General features: G+C 57.5%; 2 protein-coding genes, 1 non-coding gene and 1 pseudogene across 3 annotated transcripts in view; 1 reads left to right on the plus strand and 3 right to left on the minus strand.

Annotated features, from left to right (window-relative positions):
• The window catches only part of CAD (carbamoyl-phosphate synthetase 2, aspartate transcarbamylase, and dihydroorotase), a 34,029-nt gene extending 30,605 nt beyond the window's left edge, over nt 1–3,424 (minus strand). Inside the window, 2 exon segments of the mRNA XM_065587324.1 lie at nt 764–904; nt 3,193–3,424. The gene's annotated coding sequence lies outside the window, so the exon portion shown is untranslated.
• A 12,115-nt stretch (nt 3,425–15,539) lies between these two features.
• Nucleotides 15,540–15,709, minus strand: LOC112061734 (U2 spliceosomal RNA; annotated as a pseudogene).
• Nucleotides 15,710–15,838: 129 nt separating this feature from the next.
• On the plus strand, nt 15,839–18,419 carry LOC135982104 (uncharacterized). The gene is made up of 2 exons (XM_065587318.1): nt 15,839–16,761; nt 17,512–18,419. The coding sequence occupies exons 1-2, from the start codon at nt 16,221–16,223 to the stop codon at nt 17,973–17,975; spliced, it is 1,005 nt and encodes a 334-aa protein (XP_065443390.1). The 5' UTR covers nt 15,839–16,220; the 3' UTR covers nt 17,976–18,419.
• A 4,951-nt stretch (nt 18,420–23,370) lies between these two features.
• On the minus strand, nt 23,371–23,486 carry LOC112061282 (U5 spliceosomal RNA). Its single transcript, XR_002890174.2, has one exon. It is a non-coding gene; the product is annotated as a U5 spliceosomal RNA (small nuclear RNA).
• Nucleotides 23,487–24,575: the final 1,089 nt, after the last annotated feature.

A 24,575-nucleotide genomic window follows, 5' to 3' on the forward strand; every position in this document is an offset into this window, starting at 1 on the left:
GGGACCCCAGCCAATGCCCAAGCATGCAGGGGGCTGCCCCACGGGTCCCACTCCCACCTCCCAGGTACCCCCAGGCTGGGCCATCAGGCGGGAGCGAGTGCCCCGGGGAGGGAGAAGACAGTTCCCACCCGCCCGCCCCTGCACTGGCCATGACAGCCTCTGGCAAACCCCTGCCCAGGCCTGGCACCTTACGGAGATGCCGGCCGGCCCCAGCCCCCCTGCCAGAGGGCACTCTGGGTGCAGGGCTGCCCCGGGCCAGTGTTCTGTCTCGCTGGCCTCATGGGAGATTGGCAGGCCCTGCTGTTGCTCCCTAGCTGCCCGGCAGACGGCACCCAAGGCAGAGGGTGCCAAGGCAAACAGCTGTGGGCGGGGACTTGGGCTGCCTGGGGCAGCACATTCAGGCAGGCACCTCACAGGATGCGGCATGGCCGTTCCCCGGGGCCCCGGTTGTTTCCTGGGGAGCAGGCGGCTCTGTGCCCCGAGTGCCCACAAGCCCCAGAATCTCTCCCCCACTAGCCACCTCTGTCTGTCCCGGGAGAGTCCGGGTCTTGCCAGCCCCAGCCCCACCACTCAGGCAGGGGAAATCGCCTGTGCAGGTCCACGGAGCCCCCGTGGGAATCAGGACTGGTCTGCCCAGCGTCTCTGGGCGCAGCTCCCACCCGCTGCCCGGCACTCAGCGACTTGCACCCTCCCCGCAGCTTCGTCCGGGCACCTGCAGCGGCCCCCAGGTGCCAACCGCCCCCACCCCCAGCCCCGCACTCACCCTGCTGAGGCCATACTGGTCGGGCTCATCCCGCGGGACACCGTAGTTCCCGATCAGAGGGTAGGTCAGCACCAGGATCTGGGATTTGTAGGAAGGGGTCTGTCAAGGCTTTCGGGTAACCCACCATGCCAGTCTGGAAGACTGCAGCCGGGGCAGAAGGAGAAACAGCACTCAGCACAACGCGGCTCTGCCAGGCCCTGGAGCACGGCACCGCCCCCCCGCGGCACTCGCCCAGCCCGGCTCTGCCAGGCCCCGGAGCACGGCACCGCCCCCCCCCCGGCGGCACTGGCCCAGCCCGGCTCTGCCAGGCCCCGGAGGCACGGCACCGCCCCCCCCCCGGCGGCACTGGCCCAGCCCGGCTCTGCCAGGCCCCGGAGCCACGGCACCGCTCCCCCGGCAGCACTGGCCCAGCCCGGCTCTGCCAGGCCCCGGAGCACGGCACCGCTCCCCCGGCGGCACTGGCCCAGCGCGGCTCTGCCAGGCCCTGGAGCACGGCACCGCCCCCCCGGCGGCACTCGCCCAGCCCGGCTCTCCAGGCCCCGGAGCACGGCACCGCCCCCCCCCCGGCGGCACTGGCCCAGCCGGCTCTGCCAGGCCCCGGAGCACCGCCCCCCCCCGGCGGCACTGGCCCAGCGCGGCTCTGCCAGGCCCTGGAGCACGGCACCGCCCCCCCCCGGCGGCACTGGCCCAGCCCGGCTCTGCCAGGCCCCGGAGCACGGCACCGCTCCCCCGGCGGCACTGGCCCAGCCCGGCTCCGCCAGGCCCCGGAGCACGGCACCGCTCCCCCGGCGGCACTGGCCCAGCCCGGCTCTGCCAGGCCCCGGAGCACGGCACCGCCCCCCCGGCGGCACTGGCCCAGCGCGGCTCTGCCAGGCCCCGGAGCACGGCACCACTCCCCCCCCCGGCGGCACTGGCCCAGCGCGGCTCTGCCAGGCCCCGGAGCACGGCACCGCCCCCCCGGCGGCACTGGCCCAGCGCGGCTCTGCCAGGCCCCGGAGCACGGCACCGCTCCCCCCCCCGGCGGCACTGGCCCAGCGCGGCTCTGCCAGGCCCCGGAGCACGGCACCGCTCCCCCGGCGGCACTGGCCCAGCACGGCTCTGCCAGGCCCCGGAGCATGGCACCGCACGCCCCAGCCATGGGCACTCCCCTGCGCTCCCTCACAGAGAGGGCGCTGCTGGTCCATAGACTGGTGTATCAGCGCCGGGGACCAGGGAGCTCAGCCAGCGCTACAGGGCTGGTGATAATTTCCCAGGCACCTGGGGCAGGGTCCGGGCCGCCGATTACCTGCCCCACAGAGATGCACGCGGCACAGAGGGAAAGCTCAGCACAGGGGCTGGAGGATGCTGCCAAAGGCTGAGGCCTGGCACCAGGGACCCCCTGCCCTGGGCTCTACAGCTGCCCCCTTCGCTGGGCACCAGCCCCAGGCACGGGGCACCCCCCCACCCCTCTCCTGGGGAGGAGAGAGACCGGCCCCGCTGGGAACACTGCAAAGCCGGTGGGAGCAGTGCGGGTCTGGGCACAGGGATCAGACACAGCCCTTCCCATACCCCACCCCCCATTCCCTTCCCGCCCCCCCAGGGCCTGCCTCTCATCCCCTCCCCATCCCCAGCCCACCATTCCATTCCCTTCCTCCCCATCCCCGCCCCCCATTCCCTTCCCTCCGCCCCCAGAGCCTGCCCTCCATTCCCTCCCCATTCCCTGCCCCCCATTCCCTTCCCCCCCCAGAGCCTGCCCTCCATCCCCTCCCCCCCAGAGCCTGCCCCTCATCCCCTCCCCATCCCCGCCCCCCATTCCCTTCCCCCCCCAGAGCCTGCCCTCCATCCCCTCCCCCCCCAGAGCCTGCCCCTCATCCCCTCCCCATCCCCGCCCCCCATTCCCTTCCCTTCCCCCCCAGAGCCTGCCCCCCATCCCCTCCCCATCCCCTGCCCCCCATTCCCTTCCCCCCCCAGAGCCGGCCCTCCATCCCCTCCCCCCCCAGAGCCTGCCCCTCATCCCCTCCCCATCCCCGCCCCCCATTCCCTTCCCCCCCCAGAGCCTGCCCTCCATCCCTCCCCCCCAGAGCCTGCCCCTCATCCCCTCCCCGCCCCCCATTCCCTTCCCAACCCCAGAGCCTGCCCTCCATCCCCTCCCCCCCCCGAGCCTGCCCCTCATCCCCTCCCCATCCCCGCCCCCCATTCCCTTCCCCCCCCCCCGAGCCTGCCCTCCATTCCCTCCCCATCCCCCGCCCCTTCCCTTCCCCCCGGCCTGCCCCCCATTCCCTGCCCTCCATTCCCTCCCCCCATTCCATTCCCTCCCCGCCCCCCAGAGCCTGCCCCCCATGCCCCATTCCCTTCCCATCCCATCCCCCGGCTCTGCCAGGACCTGCCCCTCATTCCCTTCCCTTCTCCCCATCCCCCGCCGGGACCCCCCAGGCCCCCGCCCCACTCACCCACTTCCCCGGCGGCGGAGCGCGCGGCCCCGAAGGGGCGGCCCCGGATCACGGCCCCGTCCTGCAGCACCAGGCAGCCCATGGCGAGCCGGGCACGTGGGGCGCAGAGCGGGGACTGCGCCGGCCTGCGCGGGAGGAGCCGGATGCGGGCTAGGCGGGCCGAGCCCTAGCGAGCCCCGCCCCCTGCTGCGAGCTCGCCCCGAGCGAACCCGCCCCCTGCTCCGAGCTCCCGAGCGAGCCCCGCCCCCGCTCCGAGCTCGCCCCGAGCGTGCCCCGCCCCCTGTTCCGAGCCCGCCACGAACGAGCCCCGCCCCTGCTCCGAGCTCCCAAGCGAGCCCCGCCCCCCCCGTTCCGAGCTCCCGAGCCCGGCCTGAGCGAACCCGCCCCCTGCTCCGAGCTCCCGAGCGAGCCCCGCCCCCTGCTGCGAGCGAGCCCCGAGCGAACCCGCCCCCTGCTCCGAGCTCCCGAGCGAGCCCCGCCCCCGCTCCGAGCTCCCGAGCCCGCCCGAGCGAGCCCCGCCCCCTGCTGCGAGCTCGCCCCGAGCGTGCCCCGCCCCCTGTTCCGAGCCCGCCCCGAACGAGCTCCCAAGCGAGCCCCGCCCCCCCCCGTTCCGAGCTCCCGAGCGAGTCCCGCCCCCTGCTCCGAGCTCCCGAGCCCGCCCCCTGCTCCGAGCGTGCCCTGGCGGCCCCCAATTCCCCGTGTGCTTCAGCAGCGCGGCACAACCCTGCGCCTCCCCCCCCCCGGGACCGCGCAGCCCTGCGCCTCTTCCCCCCCCCCGCAGCCGGGGCCACGCAGCCCTGTGCCTCCTCCCTCCCCCAACTTTCTACTCAAACCAAACACCCCTGCCCCACCTCAATCCATCCCCCCCCCCATTGCTCGCTCTCCTCACCCTCACTACTTACTCACTTCTTTTCACCCGGCTGCCTCAGGGGGTTGGCGTGTGGGGGCTGAGGGCTCGGCTGGGGGTGCAGGCTCTGGGGTGCAGCCAAGGATGAGGGGTTCGGGGTGCAGGAGGGAACTCTGGGCTTGGAGTACGGGAGGGGGCTCCAGGCTGAGGCAGGGGGCGGGGGAGGGGGTAAGGGCTCTGGGATGGGGGGTGCAGGTTCTGGGGTGCGGCCAGGGATGAGGTGTTCGGGATGCAGGAGGGGACTCTAGGCTCCGGAGTGGAGCCGAAGGGGTCGGAGTATGGGGGGTCTCCAGGCTGGGGAGCGGGAGAGGCTGAGGGCTTTGGGCTGGGGGTGCAGGTTCTGGGGTAGGGCCAGGGATGAGGGGTTCGGGGTGCAGGAGGGGGCTCCAGCCTGGGGCAGTCTGCGTCCCCAGCAGGACAAAGGCCCATCTGGGGCCCAGTGTGTTACAACATCTCCCAAAGACTCCCAGAGCCCTTGGGCTGGAAGGGCCCCCGAGGGGCCACCTGCTCCTGTCCCCCGCACTGAGGCTGGAGTAAGGATCATCTGACCAGCTCTGACAGGGGTTTGTCCAGCGACCGAGATTCCACAACCTCCCTGGGTAATTTATCCCAGTGCTTAACCACCTGGACAGAATGTCCGAGACCGCCCTTGCTGCAATTTAAACCCATTGCTTCTTGTCCTGTCCTCGGTGGTTAAGGAGAACAATTTATCACCCTCCTCTTTATAATAATGTAACCACACACCTCCTGGGTCTGCTACCACCTTAGCTAAGGGGAATGTGTCTTTTAGCTCATGCAGTAGAGGCTCATGCATTTAGCTCCCGAGGTCCTAGGTTCAATCCCACCCACTGGCATCTGTTGGCACTACAAAAACCTTTTTACACACTTCAAAGCTATCATGCCACCCGCAGTCATCTCCAGATGAAACAAACCCAGTTTTTTTCAATCTTCCCCCAGAGGTCATGTTTTTGAGACCTGTATTCATTTTTGTTGCTCTTCTCTGGACTTTCTCCAGCTTCTCCAGATCTTTCCTGTAATGTGCCCCCAACTGGACGCAACACTCCAGCCTTACCAGCATGGAGAGGAGCAGAAGAATGACTTCTCGTGTTTTGCTTACAACACCCCTGCTAATAATCTCAGAACAATGTTTGCTTTTTTCGCAACAGTATTGCATTGTAGACTCATACTTAGTTTGCGATCCACCGTAAACCTTAGATTCTTTGCTGCAGTACCCCTTCCTAGGCAGTCATGTCCCAATTTTTGGCTGTATGTGCTATTTTTTCCCCCATGTTTATGGTAAAGATTTTGTTGTGCACATCCAAACACAACCAATCTACCAGGAGAAAGAAAAACAATACAAGTACATTGAAGATGAAGAGCATGCAGAGGGACTGCTGCAAGAAGCCAGCTTTAGAATCATAGAATCAGAAAATCAGGGTTGGAAGAGACCTCAGGAGGTATCTAGTCCAACCCCCTGCTTAAAGCAGGACCAATCCCCAACTAAATCATCCCAGCCAGGGCTTTGTCCAGCCTGACCTTAAAAACCTCTAAGGAAGGAAATTCCACCACCTCCCTAGGTAACCCATTCCAGTGCTTCACCACCCTCCTAGTGAAATAGTTTTTCCTAATAAAATGCTGGGTGAAAGTGCAAACACAGCCCCCCCACACACACACACACACACCACAAGTGATGCAGTCGAGATCTGCTCTATTTTACACCAAAAGCAGGGGCCGGAATGCCTACCAGGCACAACGGGAGACAGAACTTTGGGACAGGCCGTCTTCCCACTTGCATGGCGAGAGCCAAAGGGAGTGGTCCGAGAGGCTGCAAAAACAGAAAGTGCAATAACAATGGGTCATTGAACTCTCCTCATAATGATTGAGTAAATGTTATCTCAGGGCGTGACACAGAGAGAACATATTTAAATTTTATTAGAGAATATTTAAAAGAAATAAACGATACAGAAAATTTGAAGCGTAAGTTATTGGTCATTGGGGGTAACATGCAGAGTAAGGGGGTATGTTGGTGTTTTGGGGCTGGGCAGCACACATAGTATATACACACTGCAATGTCCCCAATGAGGGGTGGGTAACCGGTGGGCGGGATCAGGAGACAGTCGATAAACGGTGAGGGTCTATCACCCATACGGGAGGTAGAGACAGTCATGGGTATAAGTAAGCGGGCTGGGTAATGGGGATGGGGTGACCCTCACGTGGCGGAATTCAGCTAGGTTTGGTGGGTTTAGGGCTCAGGGGATAGGGTCCAGCAGGGGGTGTGTGTGGGTGCACGGGGTCTCCCCGGCTCACTCTTGGTATTGGCGGTGGCCGGTGATGTGCTCGATGTAAATGTCCCGGGACCAACGGATAGTGTCCGAGACCATGAGGCGTCTCATGAGCCGCGCGTAATGACGGCCCACCCCACAGGTCCTCAGCACACGTTCGTTACACGGGTCCCAGGCACCCAGGGCCCCAACGAGCAGAGCGTCGACGTGCACCTCGTAGCCCTTAGTCCGCAGGGTGTCAGCCAGGGGGGCGTATTTTTCGATCTTGCGGGCTCGGGCTTCGCGGAAGGCCAGGGTCCTGTTCTCGAACGGAATCGTTACGTCGATCAGGATGATCTTTTTCCCCACCTCGTCCGTGACGACGATGTCCGGGCGCAGCGGGCTGTCGGTGCCGGGGACGGCGCGGTTGACGGTGATCTCTCCCAGACGCGGGTTGATGGCCTTCACCAGACGGTCTTGGACGGCGTTGTGGCGTAGCTGCCAGGCTCTGGCGTGGGGCTTGCAGCAGCATAGGACGTGGGGCAGGGTTTCGTTGACGTACCCGCACTTCCTGCAGCGTTTGTCCCGGTTCCCGTGGCGGATGGCACCGTTGAGCGGGACGCAATTCAGCCGGGCGCGGTGAATGAACCGCCAGTCGGCGAACCGGGTGAAGCTGCCTGTGGGGAGGAAGTGGTTGCTGGAGTCCCACTTGCTGGTTACTTCGAAGACTTTACCCTGGTCCGGCTTTTTCTTCAGGGTGTCCACGTAGAGCGCGTGGACGGCGGCCTTCAGTGATCTCTCCAGCACGCCTCTGGCTCCGGGGGTGACGATGATGTTGTCCTCCGTTCCGATCCGCGGTATCAGGACTCCCAGCTCCTGCCGTTCCTCGTTCCATTCCCAGCGGCAGCCCAGGCGCTTTCCCAGCCGGCGCGTGGCAATGCGGGCGCGGGTCCAGAGCGAGGCGAAGTCTCCTCTGTCCCGGGCGAAGTCGCCATCCAGGGAGCCGCTCATGAAGGTGGCCACATCTTGGTCGGAGGGAGGTCTGCCGATTCGTTTCTCGGTGGCGGCGTGGAGGGCGGCCGTTGCAACGTTCTTCACTTTGGCGTCCGGGCATGTCAGGAGGCGGAAGGCGTGCGTGAGGACCGCAACGTCACGGAGGTCTCCCATGCGGGGGACGCCGGCACCACCGTGTCTGTGCTTGATGTATATGAGTTCGTTGCTGGCTTCCCGGGGCAGGGACAGCCAGTTTTTGACTAGCTTCCGGATGGCGTTGTCTGCCTTGTTGAGGGGCACCTTTGCCACGGCGGATCCCCTCAGGACGAAGGCGATGCGGGGGATCAGGAAGGTGTTGAGGGCGTTGATTTTCTGCCACGGCGCCAGTAGGGATGTGTCGATTTTGGCGACGTCCTGCAGGATCCCCCCGATGGTGTCCTCGGGGGTCTGCTGGACGCGGAAGCCTGTTGGTGTGCCGAGGTGTTGGTACGCCTGCCCCTCCGCCAGAGGAATGACGGACTCGCCCTGGATGAGGAACTCCGTCATCAGTACCGAATCCCTCTTGCTCCCGTCAACGTGGAGGGACGCGCACTTCTTGGCATTGAAGCGGAGTCCCGTCCAGTCCGCGGCTCTCCCGATGGTGTCGAGCATGCCCTGGAGCCTCTCGGGGTCGTCCGCGATCAGGACCAGGTCATCCGCGTAGGCCAGGACGCTCACCCTCTCGCCGTGCAGGTCGAAGCCGTCGCCGCCGTCGGAGATCGCCCGCAGGAGCGGCTCCATGGCGAGGTTAAAGACGATGGGGCTGAGGGGGCAACCCTGCTTCACGCCGCTGTGGATCGGTATCTCTGCGGTCTCCCCTTCTACCGATCGGATGGTGGTGCTGCAGCCCTCATACAGCTCCCGGATCAGGTGGAGAAAGGTCTCTGGCATCCCAAACTCCTGTAGGGTGTCGAAGATGTGATGGTGGGGGATGGACCCGAAGGCGTTGGCCAGGTCAAGCCACGCTATCGAGCACTGCCTCCGCGTTCTCCTGGTCGTCTGGATGACGGTCTGGAGAAGGAAGTTGTGCTCGTAGCACCCCTCCGATGGCATGAAGCCCTTCTGGGCGGGGCTGATGGCTCCCCCGGTCGTCGCCCACTCCGTGATCCTGGCTGCCAGGCAGCTGGCGTACAGTTTGTACATGGTGGAGCAGAGGGAGATGGGTCTCCAGTTGCTGGGGTCATCCCGCTCGCCCTTCTTGGGAATCAAGACGGTCATGGCCTTCTTCCAGGAGGTGGGGGATCGGCCGAAGCGCTTGCACAAGTTAAAGATGTTGGAGAGCAGGAGGCAGCCGGGGTCTCGCTTCTTGAGGAGGCTGTAGGGGATGCTGTCTTTTCCGGGTGCAGTGTTCTTGGTTCTGGAGAGCCTGGCCGTCACCTCTTTAGGGGTGAAGTCGGCCTCCAGGCTATCCGTGTCGGGAATGCGGGGCAGGGGACGGAGGCACTCCGGGCGCTGCGCGTCGTTCCTGGGCACACCGCCGAACACTCCGAGGAAGTAGTTGTAGACACCCTAAAGGCCTGCAACCCCTAAGGGACGAGGCAATTCTTGAGTTAGTCCTAAATGGAGCACAGGGTGTGGTCCAAGAGGTAGGGTGACCTCATGAGGGGAAGAAAATATCGGGACTCATGGGCGGGGGGGTGCCCGCTGGCTGAGGAAAAAAATAAAAAACCACAGTGCTGCCGGCGGATATTGGTCAGGACGCGGGACAGACACCGAAATATCGGGATGGCCTGGTCACCCTACCAAGAGGTGACTATAACTGAACTGCTGGGTAAAAGCAACCACAATGTAAATGTAACCTCCTTGTAATGTAAATCATACAAAACCTCCTCCACGGTAACACTTCACTTGGAAAGGGGGAACAATACACAACTTAGGAAGGCTGTTGGAAGTCAAAAGGTGCTGTTCACAAGGCTTACATGCCAGCAAGAAACACGGGGACTATTTACAATCAGCGTAGTACCGGCTCAGACTAAATGTGTGCCCCAAATCAGCAACGACAACGAGAGGACCAAAAGAATGCAACCATGGCTTAATAGCCTGGTAGTAGAGGCCACTAGAAGCAAAAAAGCATCCTTTCACCTCTGGAGGCCAGGAAAGAACTTACTTACTATATGAAATATTGGGAATAAATGGTCAGTTTTCACAATGAAGAGCAGTAAACAACAGGATTCCCCACCCCCAAGGTTCTGCACTGGGACCAGGGCTGTTCAACATATTAATTAATTATCTGGAAAAAGGGGTAAACAGTGAGGTGCCAAAGTTCACAGATGATAAAAAAATTCCTCACACTAGTTAAGGTCAAAGCAGATGTCAGACATCACCGGTGTGGTGCTCTGCTCTGCTCAATGTTGATACCAGTCGCCGCGTGCGTGTTCCCTCTGTGAGCTGCCCCGGCTCTGCAGATCGCTGGCACAGCAAACCCGAGAGAACCGCCAATGACCGCAGACTCCGATAAGGTACGAAGGCACCCGGCCAGGTTTATTGCCAAACAAAACAGTCTCTAGCTCCCCAGATCAGATGTCTACGGTTCTGCTAGTACACAGTGCCCCTGACAACGGACCGGCTCAGTCAGTGGTGGGGCTCGCCACTGCCCCCTAGGCAGGACAAAGACACCACCCCAGGGGTGCATTCTTATACACAGGTACAAACAAGTTACACATCACTCCTGACGTATCGAGGTACAACCCCTCTGCGTGTTGGGGTGCTGCCTCTCTCCTGGTACATGTTGGTTCGAACAAACAAGTCTATCCATCATATTATCCTTTTGACCCTGTCGTCTTTAGGATGGGTCAGCCTCTTCCTCATTATCTCTGTGGAATGTGTTTGTACCGGAATGTTCTGGTGCCATCCTGGCACGTGTTTATCCTATCAGTACTTGATAACACTTTACATATGTGTATATATCTGTGACGTTCTGAGTGTGATTTACTATCTCATTGGAAGGTGACAGGGCCAGAAAGAGTTAATTAACTCACTGACTGACCTGGCAGGGCCGAACTGGTTAGGAAGATCTGTAAATAAATAGAGCTTTGAAATGCAGCCGGCATTGTTAGAGGTAGAAGGGGAGATGTTTGCTCAGGTCTTGTGATGTCAGCAAACAAGTCTTGTCTATTACTACAGATTTGATTCAAAGATCAAAAGGGGAATATTAACATTTAGGAAGACACTTGAGTGAAATACAGTCAAACCCCGCAATAAGGCGCCCCGCCATAACACGAAATTGCATATAACGTGATCACAATTTGGCCCCCCTTTAAGACATAGAGTAATACAGTTTTTAAGGCCCGGCTTGACAAAGCCCTGGCTGGGATGATTTAGCTGGGAATTGGTCCTGCTTTGAGCAGGGGGTTGGACTAGATGACCTCTTGAGGTCCCTTCCAACTCTGATATTCTATGATTCTATGATTCTATGAAAAATACGCCCACCCACACGTCTAGAATAGTTTTTTTTCTAAATGAGCTCTTACCACAATCGTGGACTCATTGTGGACAGTTCTCGGAAAACTTCAGCTCAGTACACAGCAGCAGAGAAAAAGGCTAACAGAGTGTGAAGAACTGTTAGCAAAGAGATAGAAACGAAAATAGAAAGTAGCATATTCCCACTATGTAAATCCATGGCCTGCCAGCACCTGGAACCCTGCGCCCAGCTCTGGGCGCGCCATTTCAAAAAGCATAGAACAGCTGCAGAAACAATTCAGCAAAGGGCAAAAAGATCAACCACCTGGAAAGACTAAAAAGCTTCGCTTGATTCAGTTCAGAAAAGCGATGATTAAGAAGGGTACGACTGAGCTGTACAATACCATGACTGGTGTCGAAAGAGTGAAAAGCGAAGTATTATTTCATCTTGCCCCTCCTTCAAGACCGAGGGCATTAGTCTGACACAATTAAATAGGCCACAGTTTGAATATAAACAAGAAGCACACACTGAAAATGGGGTATGCAGTTTCAGGGTCGTTGTGAAGGGAAAAAGAATCAATAGGTTAAAAAATAGTCCCTATAGGATGGTGATATGAAGGGTTATTAAAGCTGCTCAGGGCTGGAACCCCTAAACCTCTCACTGCAAGCACCAGAGAGGGGACAGCAAACAGGGAGCTCTCCAGAATTGCCCTGATTTGTACTCTCCCGCTGAAACGTTGGTTCTGGCTGAAAAGCCCCCCTAAGGGCAGACTGCAGAGCAGGGGGCACACAGAAGCGCTGTGAAAGACAGCAGTTGCCACTGACAACGCTCACTCCTGGGGGAATTCTGCAGCAAAAAAATACAAATTCTGCTCTGAAAAATTAAAAATTCTGCACACCATATTTTAAAATTCTGCATATTTTATTTGTCAAAATAATGCAATATAATCATGCTGGTTTCAATTATTTTGGTCATTTATTTCAAAATACCTGTCAGCAAGTATGTCTGTAACAATACTGGCAACAAACAAAAAAAAACGATTCAGGAAATGTTTTTTGACAAGTAGATTCCTTACTAGGCATATCAATACAGAGCTCTGAGCAGTAATTCATTTTAACTACAGTACAGAAGCGTATTTCCTGCTCCCCTCAGAAGCAGTGCAAAGGCTGGGGGGAGTCGGGGTAACGGAGGAGCTGAGGGAGAGGGAAGTAATTGCTGGGAAGGAGCCTGGGGGTGAACTTGGAGGGTTGTTGGGTCTGGGTGGGAAAAGTATGGAACAGAGTTTTTGGGGGAGGGGGCAGGGAGGGATTGTTAGGGAGCTTCCCCCATGCAGACCCTGGCTGACCCCTCACCTCTCCCATTCAGTCAGGCACATCTGCTCCGTCCCTACGTGGCCCGGCACCCCCCACCCATTCAGTGCCTTGCTCAATGCGCTCACCACACTAGCTCTGAGCCCACACCCACCTGTCCCTCCCACTAGCCCTGTCTGAACCCCCCACTAGCCCCACATGCCCCGCTGGCTGCTCTGGGGGCTGAAAGGCAGAACTGCTTCTTGGGAGGAAAAAATTCTGCCCTGGACATGAACTCTGCACAAACGCAGGGCGCAGAATTCCCCCGGAGTAAATGCTCCGGGCAGGAGATGAGCGAGCATGGAGCACAGCTGCTGAGCTTTGTCTGCCTTCACTGACCAAGACGAGGGGGAAGCACGAACACAGCTCCCCACGACAAGTGATGCAGTTGAGTTTCCTACCTGTGGGTATATCGCAGGGGTCACCAACCCACCATGCACTGGATGAGTCTTACCCTGGGGAAACCCCCAGGGCGGTGCCAGGCTCTTCCCGGCCAGGGGCTGAGGTGGGCTAGACAGAAAATTGGAGGGGTGCACCCCCCACAAGGCCCTGCCCCGTTGACCCCACCCACTGCTCCTCCCCCAACAAGTGCCAGCCCCGCCTCCTCCTCTCCCCCTGAGGCCCCGCCCCCTTGGGCAGGTCAGAGGCGGAGCCGGGCAGTGCCGGGGGCTGCTGTTCTGGCTGGTGCCATGGTACCGGCGGCCTTGGTGCTCCCCGTCTGCTCCTGCTGCTGGTGACTGGGGCCCCAGGGTTGCAGATGCTCCTCAGCTCCCCGCTGCCCTTCGACGGCTCGCAGCCCGTAAGAGCCTCCCGGGTTGGGAGCCTGGCTCCGGGGCTGGCAAAGCCCTTGGACAGCAGCGACTGCAGGGGGCTGTGGGGAGCCGCAGAGCCTCCATCTGCCCTGGGCCATGTCCTGTGTGTTGTGTCCCAAATCTCATGCTTCAGAGATTCAGCTGGTCTGCAGATATCAGGAAAGACAGAGCCCTGCCCTGATGCATTCTGGACATTATTTTTTCAGTGTCAGCGATTGGCCATGGCTGGAGATGGGGCCCCCACCAGGATGGCTCAACAAATTGTCCTTCACAGATGCTCGGCTGGTGTGTCTTGCTCACGTGCTCGGGGTCAAACTGACCATTTTTGGGGTCAGGAAGGAATTTTACTGTGGGGACCTTGGGTTTTTTCCACCTATCAGACCCCACCCCCCACGATCCCCATGTCACCTGCAGCTGGGGCTGAGCCCCCACCCCCCGAGCCCCATGTCGCCCACAGCTGGGGCTGAGCCCCCCCCCGAGCCCCATGTCGCCCACAGCTGGGGCTAAGGCCCCCCTCACGAGCTCCACACTGCCCACGGTGGGGTCTGCCCCCCCAGTCCTGTGCCGTCCACAGCTGGGGCTGGAGCTGACCCCACCCCTCCGAGCCCTGTGCACCTGGGGCTGACCCCCACTCCCGAGCTCCACGCCGCCTGCAGCTGGGGCTGACCCTGGCTGAGGTTTATCTCCCCCCATCCCCGCCAGGTGTCAGCTCTGTAGCCAGCACTGCCTGACCGCAGCAAATGTCTCTGCTTTCCTGCTGGCGGGCAGTGCTGCCTCTCTCTGCTCTGCCTTGCCGCCGGGACACACGCCCAGGTCTGGCAACGAAGTAGGGACGGCCGGGCCAGAGCTGGAAAAGGGGCCTGTCCTGGGCAAAACGGGATGTATCAGCACCCTAGCCAGCCCGGGCCCTCTTGTTCCTGGCTGGCCCCTCACTCCTGGGACCAAGCCCCCCATGTCGTGCCCCATTGCCCCTAGCTGGCCACTCGCTCTGGGGTACCCCATAGAGAGCTCAGGCTCCCGGCACCAGCCTCTCCTCCCCTGCAGTATGGTGCGTCCCTGAGGTCAAATCCACCCCCCTTGCAAACAAGGGCTCGCTCAGCTGAAGGGCAGGGCCGGCTCCAGGCACCAGCTTGCCAAGCAGGTGCTTGGGGTGGCCACTCCGGAGAGGGGCGGCACGTCCAGCTGTTCGGCGGCAATTCGGCAGTCGGTCCCTCACTCCCGCTCGGAGCGAAGGACCTTCCGCCGAATTGCCGCCGCAGATCGCGATCGCGGCTTTTTTTTTTTTTTTGCCGCTTGGGGCGGCAAAACCCTGGAGCCGGCCCTGCTGAAGGGAACCCACCTAGCTCCGTAAAAGGAGGCGAGCCCGGTACCAGAAGCCACCCTTCCAGAAGCAGCATCAAGACACCTCCCTCACCCTCCTCCTGCACAAGTCATTGCTTGCTCCTCCCCATTGTCACCCCCTGTCCTCCCAGACCGGGGGTGGGCAAACTACGGCCTGCGGGCCGGATCCGGCCCATCAAGGCTTTGGATCTGGCCTGCGGGATTGCCACCTCCATGGCACCGCAGGCCCGCACCGCTCCTGGAAGCAGCCAGCCCCACGTCCCTGCCGCCCCTGGGGGAGGGGGAGGGGCAGAGGGCTCCACGCACTGCCCTTGCCTGCAGGCCCCGCCCCGCACAGCTCCCATTGGCCAGGAACGTGGAACCGCGCCCAATGGGAGCTTTGGGGGAGGTACCCACAGGTGAGGGCAGCACGTGGAGCCCTCTGCCCCCCTCCTCCCCCAGGGGCTGCAGGGATGTGGTGCTGGCCGCTTCCGGGAGCAGCGTGGGGCCAGGATAGGAAGGCAGGGAGCCTGCCCTGGCCCCAGTGTGCGCCGCTGCCACCCCGGAGCCACTCCAGGTAAGCGGCACTGGGCCAGAGCCCGCACCCCGAACCCCTCCTGCACCCTGCACCCCAACCCCTTGCCCTGAGCCCCCTGCAGCACCCCACACTCCCACCCACACCCCTACCCCCTGCCCCAGCCCTACACAGAACTATCTCAAACGTACCGTCAATCACATCAAATCAATTCCTTGCCATTGCAGGGCCTCGGGCATTGGTGCACCTCAGTCCCTCTGAGGTGATCGACTGGTTCCTTCTGGCCTTAAACACGATGAATCTGACTCAAAGAGCCACAACCTTCCTCCTCTTCTGCTCCTATGAACTATCCCTCATCTGGCAAAACATTTACAGAGACTGTTTCCTAAGTTCAAATGGCGGCGTTTTCCCAACGGGAAAGGGATGGAAAATTTCTCTTCTGTGGGGAGATGAGGGAAAGAAGGATCCAAACCGTACAATCAGTTCGGGAAGGTAGACTAAGGAGAGCGGTTTAAGAACCTGCACAGAATAGACTAAGAAAGCAGCTGTTTAACTGACCTACAAATAATGACAAAGGAAAATCGGCAAGAGCAGCCTTTCAACTCAGAGACCTGATAATACGATGTTACTAATAACTAACCAAAGAGTTACAAATCACTCCAAACCAAATGGTAACACAGACACCTCCACATTTCTTCGCTGCTCTTCAACCATGATCTTCTCCCCGCATAGGGAGGGCCACCGTTCCTGGAGGTTGAGTACTGCAATAACAGGCAGTGGATGGAGCAAGCTGCTAGTCCAAACATCAGTTGAATAGATAGTCCTCAGAAAGAGGAAGTATCAGTTATTAAAGTGAGAAGAACAGATTTAAAATTGTTATTCAAGCGAATGTTATAATGATCTAAACTACAGGTTAATAAAAACATTTCTAGTCCTCTGCATATAATGCTAAAATTATCCCAAAATAGCAAGTCTGGTTTAAAAAGTCGTAAAGGCACATCATGCATAATGTGATACTTGGTGAATCTAAGGCCTGGTCTACACTACGGGTTTAGGTCGACTTTAGCAGCGTTAAATCGAATTAAGCCTGGACACGTCCACATGACGAAGCCCTTTCTTTCGACTTAAAGGGTCCTTTAAACCGGTTTCTTTACACCACCTCCGACGAGGGGATTAGCGATAAAACCGGCCTTTGCGGGTCGGAATTGGGGTAGTGTGGACGGAATTCAACGTTATTGGCCTCCGGGAGCTATCCCACAGTGCTTCATTGTGACCGCTCTGGACAGCACTCTCAACTCAGATGCACTGACCAGGTAGACAGGAAAAGCCCTGCGAACATTTGAATTTCATTTCCTGTTTGCCCAGCGTGGAGAGCACAGGTGACCACGCAGAGCTCATCAGCACAGGTAACCATGATGGAGTCCCAGGATCGCAAAAGAGCTCCAGCATGGACCAAACGGGAGGTACGGGATCTGCTCGCCATATGGGGAGATGAATCAGTGATAGCTGAACTCCGTAGCAGTAAAAGAAATGGCAAAGTATTAGAAAAGGTCTCCAAGGCCATGAAGGACCGAGGCCATAACAGGGACACACAGCAGTGCCGCGTGAAAATTAAGGAGCTACGGCAAGCCTACCACAAAGCCAGAGAAGCAAATGGAAGGTCCGGGGCAGAGCCGCAAACTTGCCGCTTCTACGTGGAGCTGCATGCCATTCTAGGGGGTGCAGCCACCACTACCCCAACCGTGTGCTATGACTCCGTCAATGGAGAAACACACAGGGAAGATGGTTCGGGGAACGAGGAAGATGATGATGGAGGTACTGTAGGTAGCTCACAGCAGCAAGAAAGCGGAGAAACCGGTTTCCCCAACAGCCAGGATATGTTTGTGACCCTGGACCTGGAAGCAGTAACCCCCGAACTCACCCAAGACCCTCAGGGCACACAGGAGACCTCTGGTGAGTGTACCTTTGTAAATATTTGTAAACATTACACATGGTTTAAAAGCAAGCGTGTTTAATGATTAATTTTCCCTGGCAATCGTGGCCAGTACATCTACTGGAAAAGTCTGTTAACGTGTATGGGGATGGAGCAGAAATCCTCCAGGGACATCTCCAGAAAGCTCTCCTTCATGTACTCCAGGCCAGTAGCACGTAGTCTGGAATCATTGTATAACAAAGCATGGCAGCGTATGGTCCCGGTGTTTGCTGGCATGCAGACAATATCCATTCCTTATCTCTCTTTGTTATCCTCAGGAGAGTGATATCATTCACGGTCACCTGGTTGAAATGGGGTGATTTTATTAAGGGGACATTCAGAGGCGCCCGTTCCTGCTCTTCTGAACAGAAATGTTCCCCGCTGTTAACCACGCGGTGGGGGGAGGGGTGAAGTGATCATCCCAGAGAATCGTGTGTGTGTGTGGGGGGGGTGGTTTACTTGGGTTTGTGCCGCATGTTAACCGGGAAACCGCAGCCCCTCCTTTTACATTGAAAACCCATTTTAAATGGACAACCCAATTCATCCTTGATATAGGAAATGCGCTGCTGTTTGAAACCTTTCCCGCATGTTAAGAAGGTTAAAAAAGCCAAAACACTGTGGCCTACCATGGCTGCCTGCAAGCCGAAATATGCGACCTTGTAATGAAAGAGTGTACCCATTGTTCTCTAAAATGTGTCTTTTTTAACCACCTCTCCCTTCTCCTCCACCAGCTGCAAATGTTTCTCCTTCGCAGAGGCTAGTGAACATTAGAAAGAGAAAACGTAGGACGAGGGACGATATGTTCACGGAGCTGCAGATGTCCTCCCACGCTGATAGAGCACAGCAGAATGCGTGGAGGCAGTCAATGTCGGAGATGAGAAAAGCACAATATGAACGAGAGGAGAGGTGGCGGGCTGAATGGTGGGATGAAAAGAGCAAGTGGCGGGCTGAAGACAATAGGTGGCGTCAGCTTGCAGACAGACGGCAAGAGTCAATGCTCCGTCTGCTGGAGCATCAAACTGATATGCTCGAGCGTATGGTTGAGCTGCAGGAAAGGCAGCAGGAGCAGAGACCGCCGCTACAGCCCCTGTATAACCAACAGCCCTCCTCCCCAAGTTCCATAGCCTCCTCACCCAGACGCCCAAGAACACGGTGGGGGGGGCCTCCGTCCACCCAGTCACTCCACCCCAGATGATCGCCCAAGCATCAGAAGGCTGGCCTTCAATAAGACTTAAAGTTTTAAAATGCACTGTGTCCTTTTCCATCCCTCCTCCCCCACCCATCCCAGGCTACCTTGGCAATTATCCCCCTACTTCTGTGAGGAACTAATAAAGAATGCATGAATGTGAAAAAACAATGACTTTATTGCCTCTGCAAGCGGTGCTCGAATTGGGGAGGGGAGGGGAGGGTGGGGTGGGGTGGTTGGTTTACAGGGAAGTAGAGTGAACCGGGTCGGGGGGGTGGGGGTTTGGAGGGTTCATCAAGGAGAAACAAACAGAAGTTTCACACAGTAGCCTGGCCAGTCACAAAACTCGTTTTCAAAGCTTCTCTGATGCGCACCGCGCCCTGCTGTGCTCCTCTAACCGCCCTGGTGTCTGGCTGCGCGTAATCAGCGGCCAGGCGAGTTGCCTCAACCTCCCACCCCGCCATAAAGGTCTCCCCCTTACTCTCACAGATATTGTGGAGCGCACAGCAAGCAGCAATAACAATGGGGATATTCTTTTTGCTGAGGTCTGAGCGAGTCAGTAAGCTGCGCCAGCGCGCTTTTAAACGTCCAAATGCACATTCCACCACCATTCGGCACTTGCTCAGCCTGTAGTTGAACAGGTCCTGACTCCTGTCCAGGCTGCCTGTGTACGGCTTCATGAGCCATGGCATTAAGGGGTAGGCTGGGTCCCCAAGGATCACGATAGGCATTTCAACATCCCCAAAGGTCACTTTCTGGTCCGGGAAGAAAGTCCCTTCCTCCAGCTTTCGAAACAGAGCAGAGTTCCTGAAGACGCGAGCATCATGTACCTTTCCCGGCCATCCCACGTTGATGTTGGTGAAACGTCCCTTGTGATCTACCAGGGCTTGCAGCAGCATTGAAAAGTACCCCTTGCGGTTTACGTAGTCGGTGGCTTGGTGCTCCGGTGACAAGATAGGGATATGGGTTCCGTCTATGGCCCCGCCACAGTTTGGGAATCCCATTTCAGCAAAACCATCCACTATTGACTGCACGTTGCCCAGAGTCACTACCCTTGATATCACCAGGTCTTTCATTGCCCTGGCAAATTGGATCACAGCAGCCCCCACCGTAGATTTGCCCACTCCAAATTGATTCCCGACTGACCGGTAGCTGTCTGGCGTTGCAAACTTCCACAGGGCTATCGCCACTCACTTCTGAACTGTGAGGGCTGCTCTCATCTTGGTATCCTGGCATTTCAGGGCAGGGGAAAGCAAGTCACAAAGTTCCATGAAAGTGGCCTTACGCATGCGAAAGTTTCGCAGCCACTGGGAATCGTCCCATACCTGCAGCACGATGCGGTCCCACCAGTCTGTGCTTGTTTCCCGGGCCCAGAATCGGCGTTCCACGGCATCAACCTGCCCCAGTGACACCATGATTTCCACATTGCTGGGGCCTGTGCCTTGTGAGAGGTCTATGGCCATGTCAATTTCCTCATCACTCTCGTCGCCGCGCTGCAATCGCCTCCTCGGCTGGTCCGGGTTTCGCCTTGGCATGTCCTGGCTCTGCATATACTCCAGGACAATGCGCGTGGTGTTCATAGTGCTCATAATTGCCGCGGTGATCTGAGCGGGCTCCATGATCCCAGTGCTAGCTATGGCGCCTGGTCAGAAAAAAGGCGCAAAACTAGTATCTGATGGACCAGGAGAGGGAGGGAGGGAGGGAGGGAGGGAGGGCCGAGTGACAACATGGCGTACAGGTACAGGAACAGGGAGAAACACAAACAACTGTCACACAGAATGGTCCCCCCAAAGATTAAACTGAAAACCCTGGGCTTAGCAGGCCGTTGATTTCACGGAGGAAGGGGAAGCAAATGAATACAGAACAAATCTATTTTTTACATCTTAAGCTGGCAGCCGATGGTGCAGCATGAGTGATAGCCTCTGCAGTATGATGACGACGGATACCAATCGTAATATACCATTGTCTACCAAAAGGCAAGGGGCTGCTGCTGTGTAGCAATGCAGCCCCACATCTGCCAGCCCCACGTCCGCCAGCACCCAGATCACCCTCGGCCTCTTCTGGGTGCTTAGCAGACAATACTGGGCAATTGGCAAAAAATACTATACTACGACTGGTAGCCATCATCATCGAGACAGTAGCATGTCTGCCCAGGTGGCCATGATTGACAGCCACTCCAGTACGACGACAACAGATACCAGTCATAATATACCATCTCCTACCAAAGGGCAAGGGGCTGGTGCAATGCAGCCCTACGGCTGCCAGCCCCACGGCTATTACTCAGAGAATTTTTTCACTTCAAGGTCCCAGAAGCAAAGGCAAGGTTTTCATCCCGAGGCCAAAAGACCAAAAACATCAAGACACTTGATCATGGCCTTGGATAGACCAAGAGACTACTAACACTTGGACCACAGCTCAAAGAGCCAGGAAGCTACACCGTCTACCGCCAAAAGGCAGTTAGCAGCTGCTGCTGTGTAGCAATGCAGTCCCACGTCTGCCGGCACCCAGAGGACATATGGTGACGGTGAGCTCAGCTGAGCTGAGCGGGCTCCATGCTTGCCGTGGTATGTTGTCTGCACAGGTAACCCAGGTAAAAAGGCGCGAATCTATTGTCTGCCGTTGCTGTGACGGTGGAGGGAGGGGCCTGACGACATGTACCCAGAACCACCCGCGACACTGTTTTGCATCATCCGGGCATTGGGATCTCAACCCAGAATTCCAAGGGGCGGCGGAGACTGCGGGAACTGTGGGATAGCTGTGGGATAGCTACCCATAGTGCAATGCTCCGGAAGTCGACGCTAGCCTCGTACTGTGGACACGGTCCGCCGACTAGAGCACTTAGAGCATTTTATGTGAGGACACACACAATCGGCTGTATACAACCGATTTCTATAAAACCAGCTTCTATAAATTCGAACTAATTTCGTAGTGTAGACGTACCCTAAGTCTAGAACACAACCAATCTGGGGATTGTGCCCTGCTTCTTGTGACCCAGCCTTAACAGAGCAGCCTTTATGTCAACCAGTGGCCATTAGGGGGAAGCAGACACTTCAAGTACACAGTAGCCTGAACTTTTCAACTGTCTTCCCTTCAAGGCCTTAAGGTAGTTGGAGCTGGTCCCAAGCCGGTTTGCACTGACCAGATAGCAAAAGCACGGGTCTGACAACCACCAATCAAGTGTTAACACTGCAAGGACCTTGGTCTGAATGTGTATAAAGGATCTGTAAAATGTGTGTAAGACAAAGCTCTCCTTTCTTCTGCAGAACAAAACAACTCTTCCTTATCCCTGTCTGGCTGTTATTGGCTCTCAGCTAGGTGGACCCGATATTTCGGTAACATTCTTAACCCTCTGCCCTGAGGTTGCCACTCACAGTCACGAGCTCCTCCAGACGGCTCGAGCCCACTCGTGGATCAGTAACCGGTTAGCAGATAGGAAAGAAAGGGTAGGAATAAATGGTCAGTTTTTACAATGGAAAGGGGTAAAGAGCGGGCTACCAAAGCATGAGACGAGACTACAGACGTTAGGGCTGGTCAGTTTAGGGAAGAGATGACTAAGGAGGGATAAGGTACAGCACCGGTTCTCCACCGGGCGTCTGCCAAAAGAACCCTGGGCTTGACCCACCTCCACTCACCTCCGCAGGCCACCAAGCCTGCCTGCCTGGTTTGCGGGGGGGGGGGGGGGGGGCAACAAAAAATGGCAGTATCACTGCAGAAGAGAGCTCTCCCCCTGCCATCAGTAAGGGTTGCCTCACAGCCACTGACTCCAGGAGCAGGCTGCAGCTAGCCAAGGAGACACACCCCTGCCCTGCCCTGCTACATCAGCAGAGGGGGGGCAGGGGAGCAGGTGACCCCGTGTGCCCCCCCCCCCCGCTTCACCTCTGGCTGGGATCTGCAGGGCTGTGTATTTAATTTTAGGGGCCCCTGGTAAAAAAAGATTGAGAAGCACTATGAGCGAGGTCTATAAACCCATGAATGATGTGGCTAAAGTGAAGAGTGAACTTTCCCACAATGCAGTAACGGTGTGTGTGTGGGGGGGACCCACCTGACGAAATGACCGTGCAGAACTCCCTGCCATGGTATGTTGTGAGGGCAAAAAGTATAACTGGCTTCCAGAGAATGAGATGAGTCAATAGAGACTAGGGCCGTCAAGAACCATTAGTGAAGTTGGTCAGTGATGCAATCCCACGCTTGAGGCAAGCCCTACATCTCTGACTACACAGAGACCCGGAGTGGAAGATGAGGGTGGAGAACTCCAAATTGTCCTGTTCTGTGCCCTCCTGTGACAAGTCCTCTACCCGCCCCTCTTCCTGAGGCCCCCTGGCTGCCCTAATAAAGCTCAGAGAGGCTTTTAGTTCTGCAACACCCACGGCTTTATTTACACAATGTTCTCCCACCTCCAATGTTATGCTATATACAGAGCTTGCAGGCCTGATACTCTCCTCTCCTAAACAGAGTCTGCACTCAGCCCAGGTGGGCAAACAAACAAGCCATTCCCCCCTTCTTCTTGCTGCCAGCCAGCCAGCCTTTATAGCCCTTGAACCCTCAGGCCCACAGGTGCAGCCAGTTCTAAAGACCAGGCACCAGGCTTCTCCCCAGCCCCAATCTATTTCCCCCGATTGGGGCTGGCTGAGCAGGGGCTAATTAGGTGCCTTTGCACCAGCACCCTGCTACACCTCCACTGGGCTAGGTGGACCATTGGTCTGCCCCACTCTGGCCTTCTTACAGGAAATCATGGGGGTGAAAGAATTAATTGCTTTGGGAATGAAATAATGCATAAAAAATGAAACTTGAAAATATATGTGGAATTTATTTTCTACACTATGCAAGCCTTGCCTTAGGAAATCACAAATACCAAAAACATTGAAACCAAACAGCTAGGTCAGTGGTTCCCACGAGCCCCTTTCACTAAATTGTGAAATCTTGTGAACCCCCTCCTAAAAATGAGTATTTCCAGGGATTTAAGTTTAAATTTCCTCAGTGTGATGGATGCGCTTGCTTTGCTCTGCATAGTCCAGAACCACTGCCAGATCCCCCGCTGAGGGGGGCAGGGCTCAGGCTACCAGCCCCAACTGCCCAGCCCCCGCTCTTCCTGGGGCTCAGGCAGTCTGCCCTGCAATGGGGTGCCTCATAGAGTCCCTTCCGCTGCATCCAGTGCCTGGGGGCCTCTAGCCGCCAATAGTGACATTTTTCTGGCAAACCCCCAGGGGTTTGTGATCACCACTTTGGGAACTCCTGAGCTAGGTGAATACAGACCCCAAAATCACCCCTGCTGGGAAAACATCAACCACTAAATGTATGTAAACAGCACCACTGAAAACCCTATTTGCAAAACAAGCGCCAACCACCCAAACCAGTTACAATAACCGAGTCTAACAACGATTCTGTTTTTTTCACACCAGAGAACAGCCTCACCAAAGTGAAGCCTCAAAAAATTGGGTAGAAACTCGTCACTGTTCCTCCCCACGGAAATCTTTAGTAAAAGGCGAAAGATTTATACGAGCTGAGGAGAAACTGGAGTATATAAACCATCCTGCAGAGGCGCTGCCGATGCAACCGCGTGTGCTGCTCACCTCAGGGTGACTACATTGACGGCCCGCTACACCTCTCACTTTTACAGGAAATTTAATTGAACCAATTTAAATCCTGAGTTGGCTTATTGGGACTGGGGACACTGGGAGCAAAACCATCCTCTTGACCGGGAACTAGCTTCACTGCGCGCAATGCACTGTGGGTATGCAAATGAGATTCCCCAGCCGGTGTCAGTGCTCACAGGAGGCTTTTCTCGGGGCTGCGGGGCGGAGGTTGGGATGCGGGGGGCTGCTCTCCCCAGACAGCCCCGTGGCCCAGGCGCAGGGAGGACGGAGCCCGGAGGACAATTGCCCTCCGCTGTGTTAGGAGGCTGAAGCCCGGCCCGCATGCACACGCCGTGCAAAGTCACAGGGCATCTCGGACATGCGATCTGCCAGCCGGGACGCGACCCGGTCTGGTACCTGCTGCTGGGGCGGCCTCTGCTGCAAAGTCGCTCCCCTCAGAGCCTTGGGGTTCGCTGAGCTGCAGCTCCCCTGGGACACGGGAACAGCTTCGAACAGTGCTGCCCACGTGTGCACGCAGCCTCACGGGGCAGGTCACAAAAGGCATCACCATCGAGTGGCCTTCCAGTGTTCATATGAGGTGCAGATGGACGCCCTGATTGACGGAGCCCTGAGCACCTGGGACCCCTGCAATGAGCGTGTGCTGCGGACCTGCGGGATCAGTCGATGCTACGCACGTCTCATGCGGCGCCTCATGGTCTCAGACGCCATCCGATGGTCCAGGGACATCTACATCGAGCACATCACCGGCCACCGACAGTACCAGGAGGCGTGAGCCAGAGTGACATCGTTCCCCTCTACAAGAAAGGGACCAAGTGACCTTCTCCGTTGGATCATATGAACTGGAACCATAAACTCCCTGAACATTAAATCTCACCGAATGAGGGTCAATCCATCCTCATCATCATATCCACTCGTTATACTCCACACCCAAACATAGACACTTTATGAACTTCATACCCTCATATCTCAATGTCTGTACTTTGACCCATCAACCTTTTACCCCCAATCGGGGATA

Source organism: Chrysemys picta, chromosome 3 (assembly GCF_011386835.1).
Source record: "Chrysemys picta bellii isolate R12L10 chromosome 3, ASM1138683v2, whole genome shotgun sequence".
In the NCBI taxonomy this organism is placed as follows: Eukaryota; Metazoa; Chordata; order Testudines; family Emydidae; genus Chrysemys; species Chrysemys picta.

Excerpts from the sequence above, each read along its gene's own strand:
- LOC135982104 (XM_065587318.1), top strand. The coding sequence starts at position 16,221 with ATGATGGAGTCCCAGGATCGCAAAAGAGCTCCAGCATGGACCAAACGG. Across the intron at positions 16,762-17,511 it reads GGGCACACAGGAGACCTCTG|CTGCAAATGTTTCTCCTTCG; the intron begins GTGAGTGTACCT and ends CTCCTCCACCAG.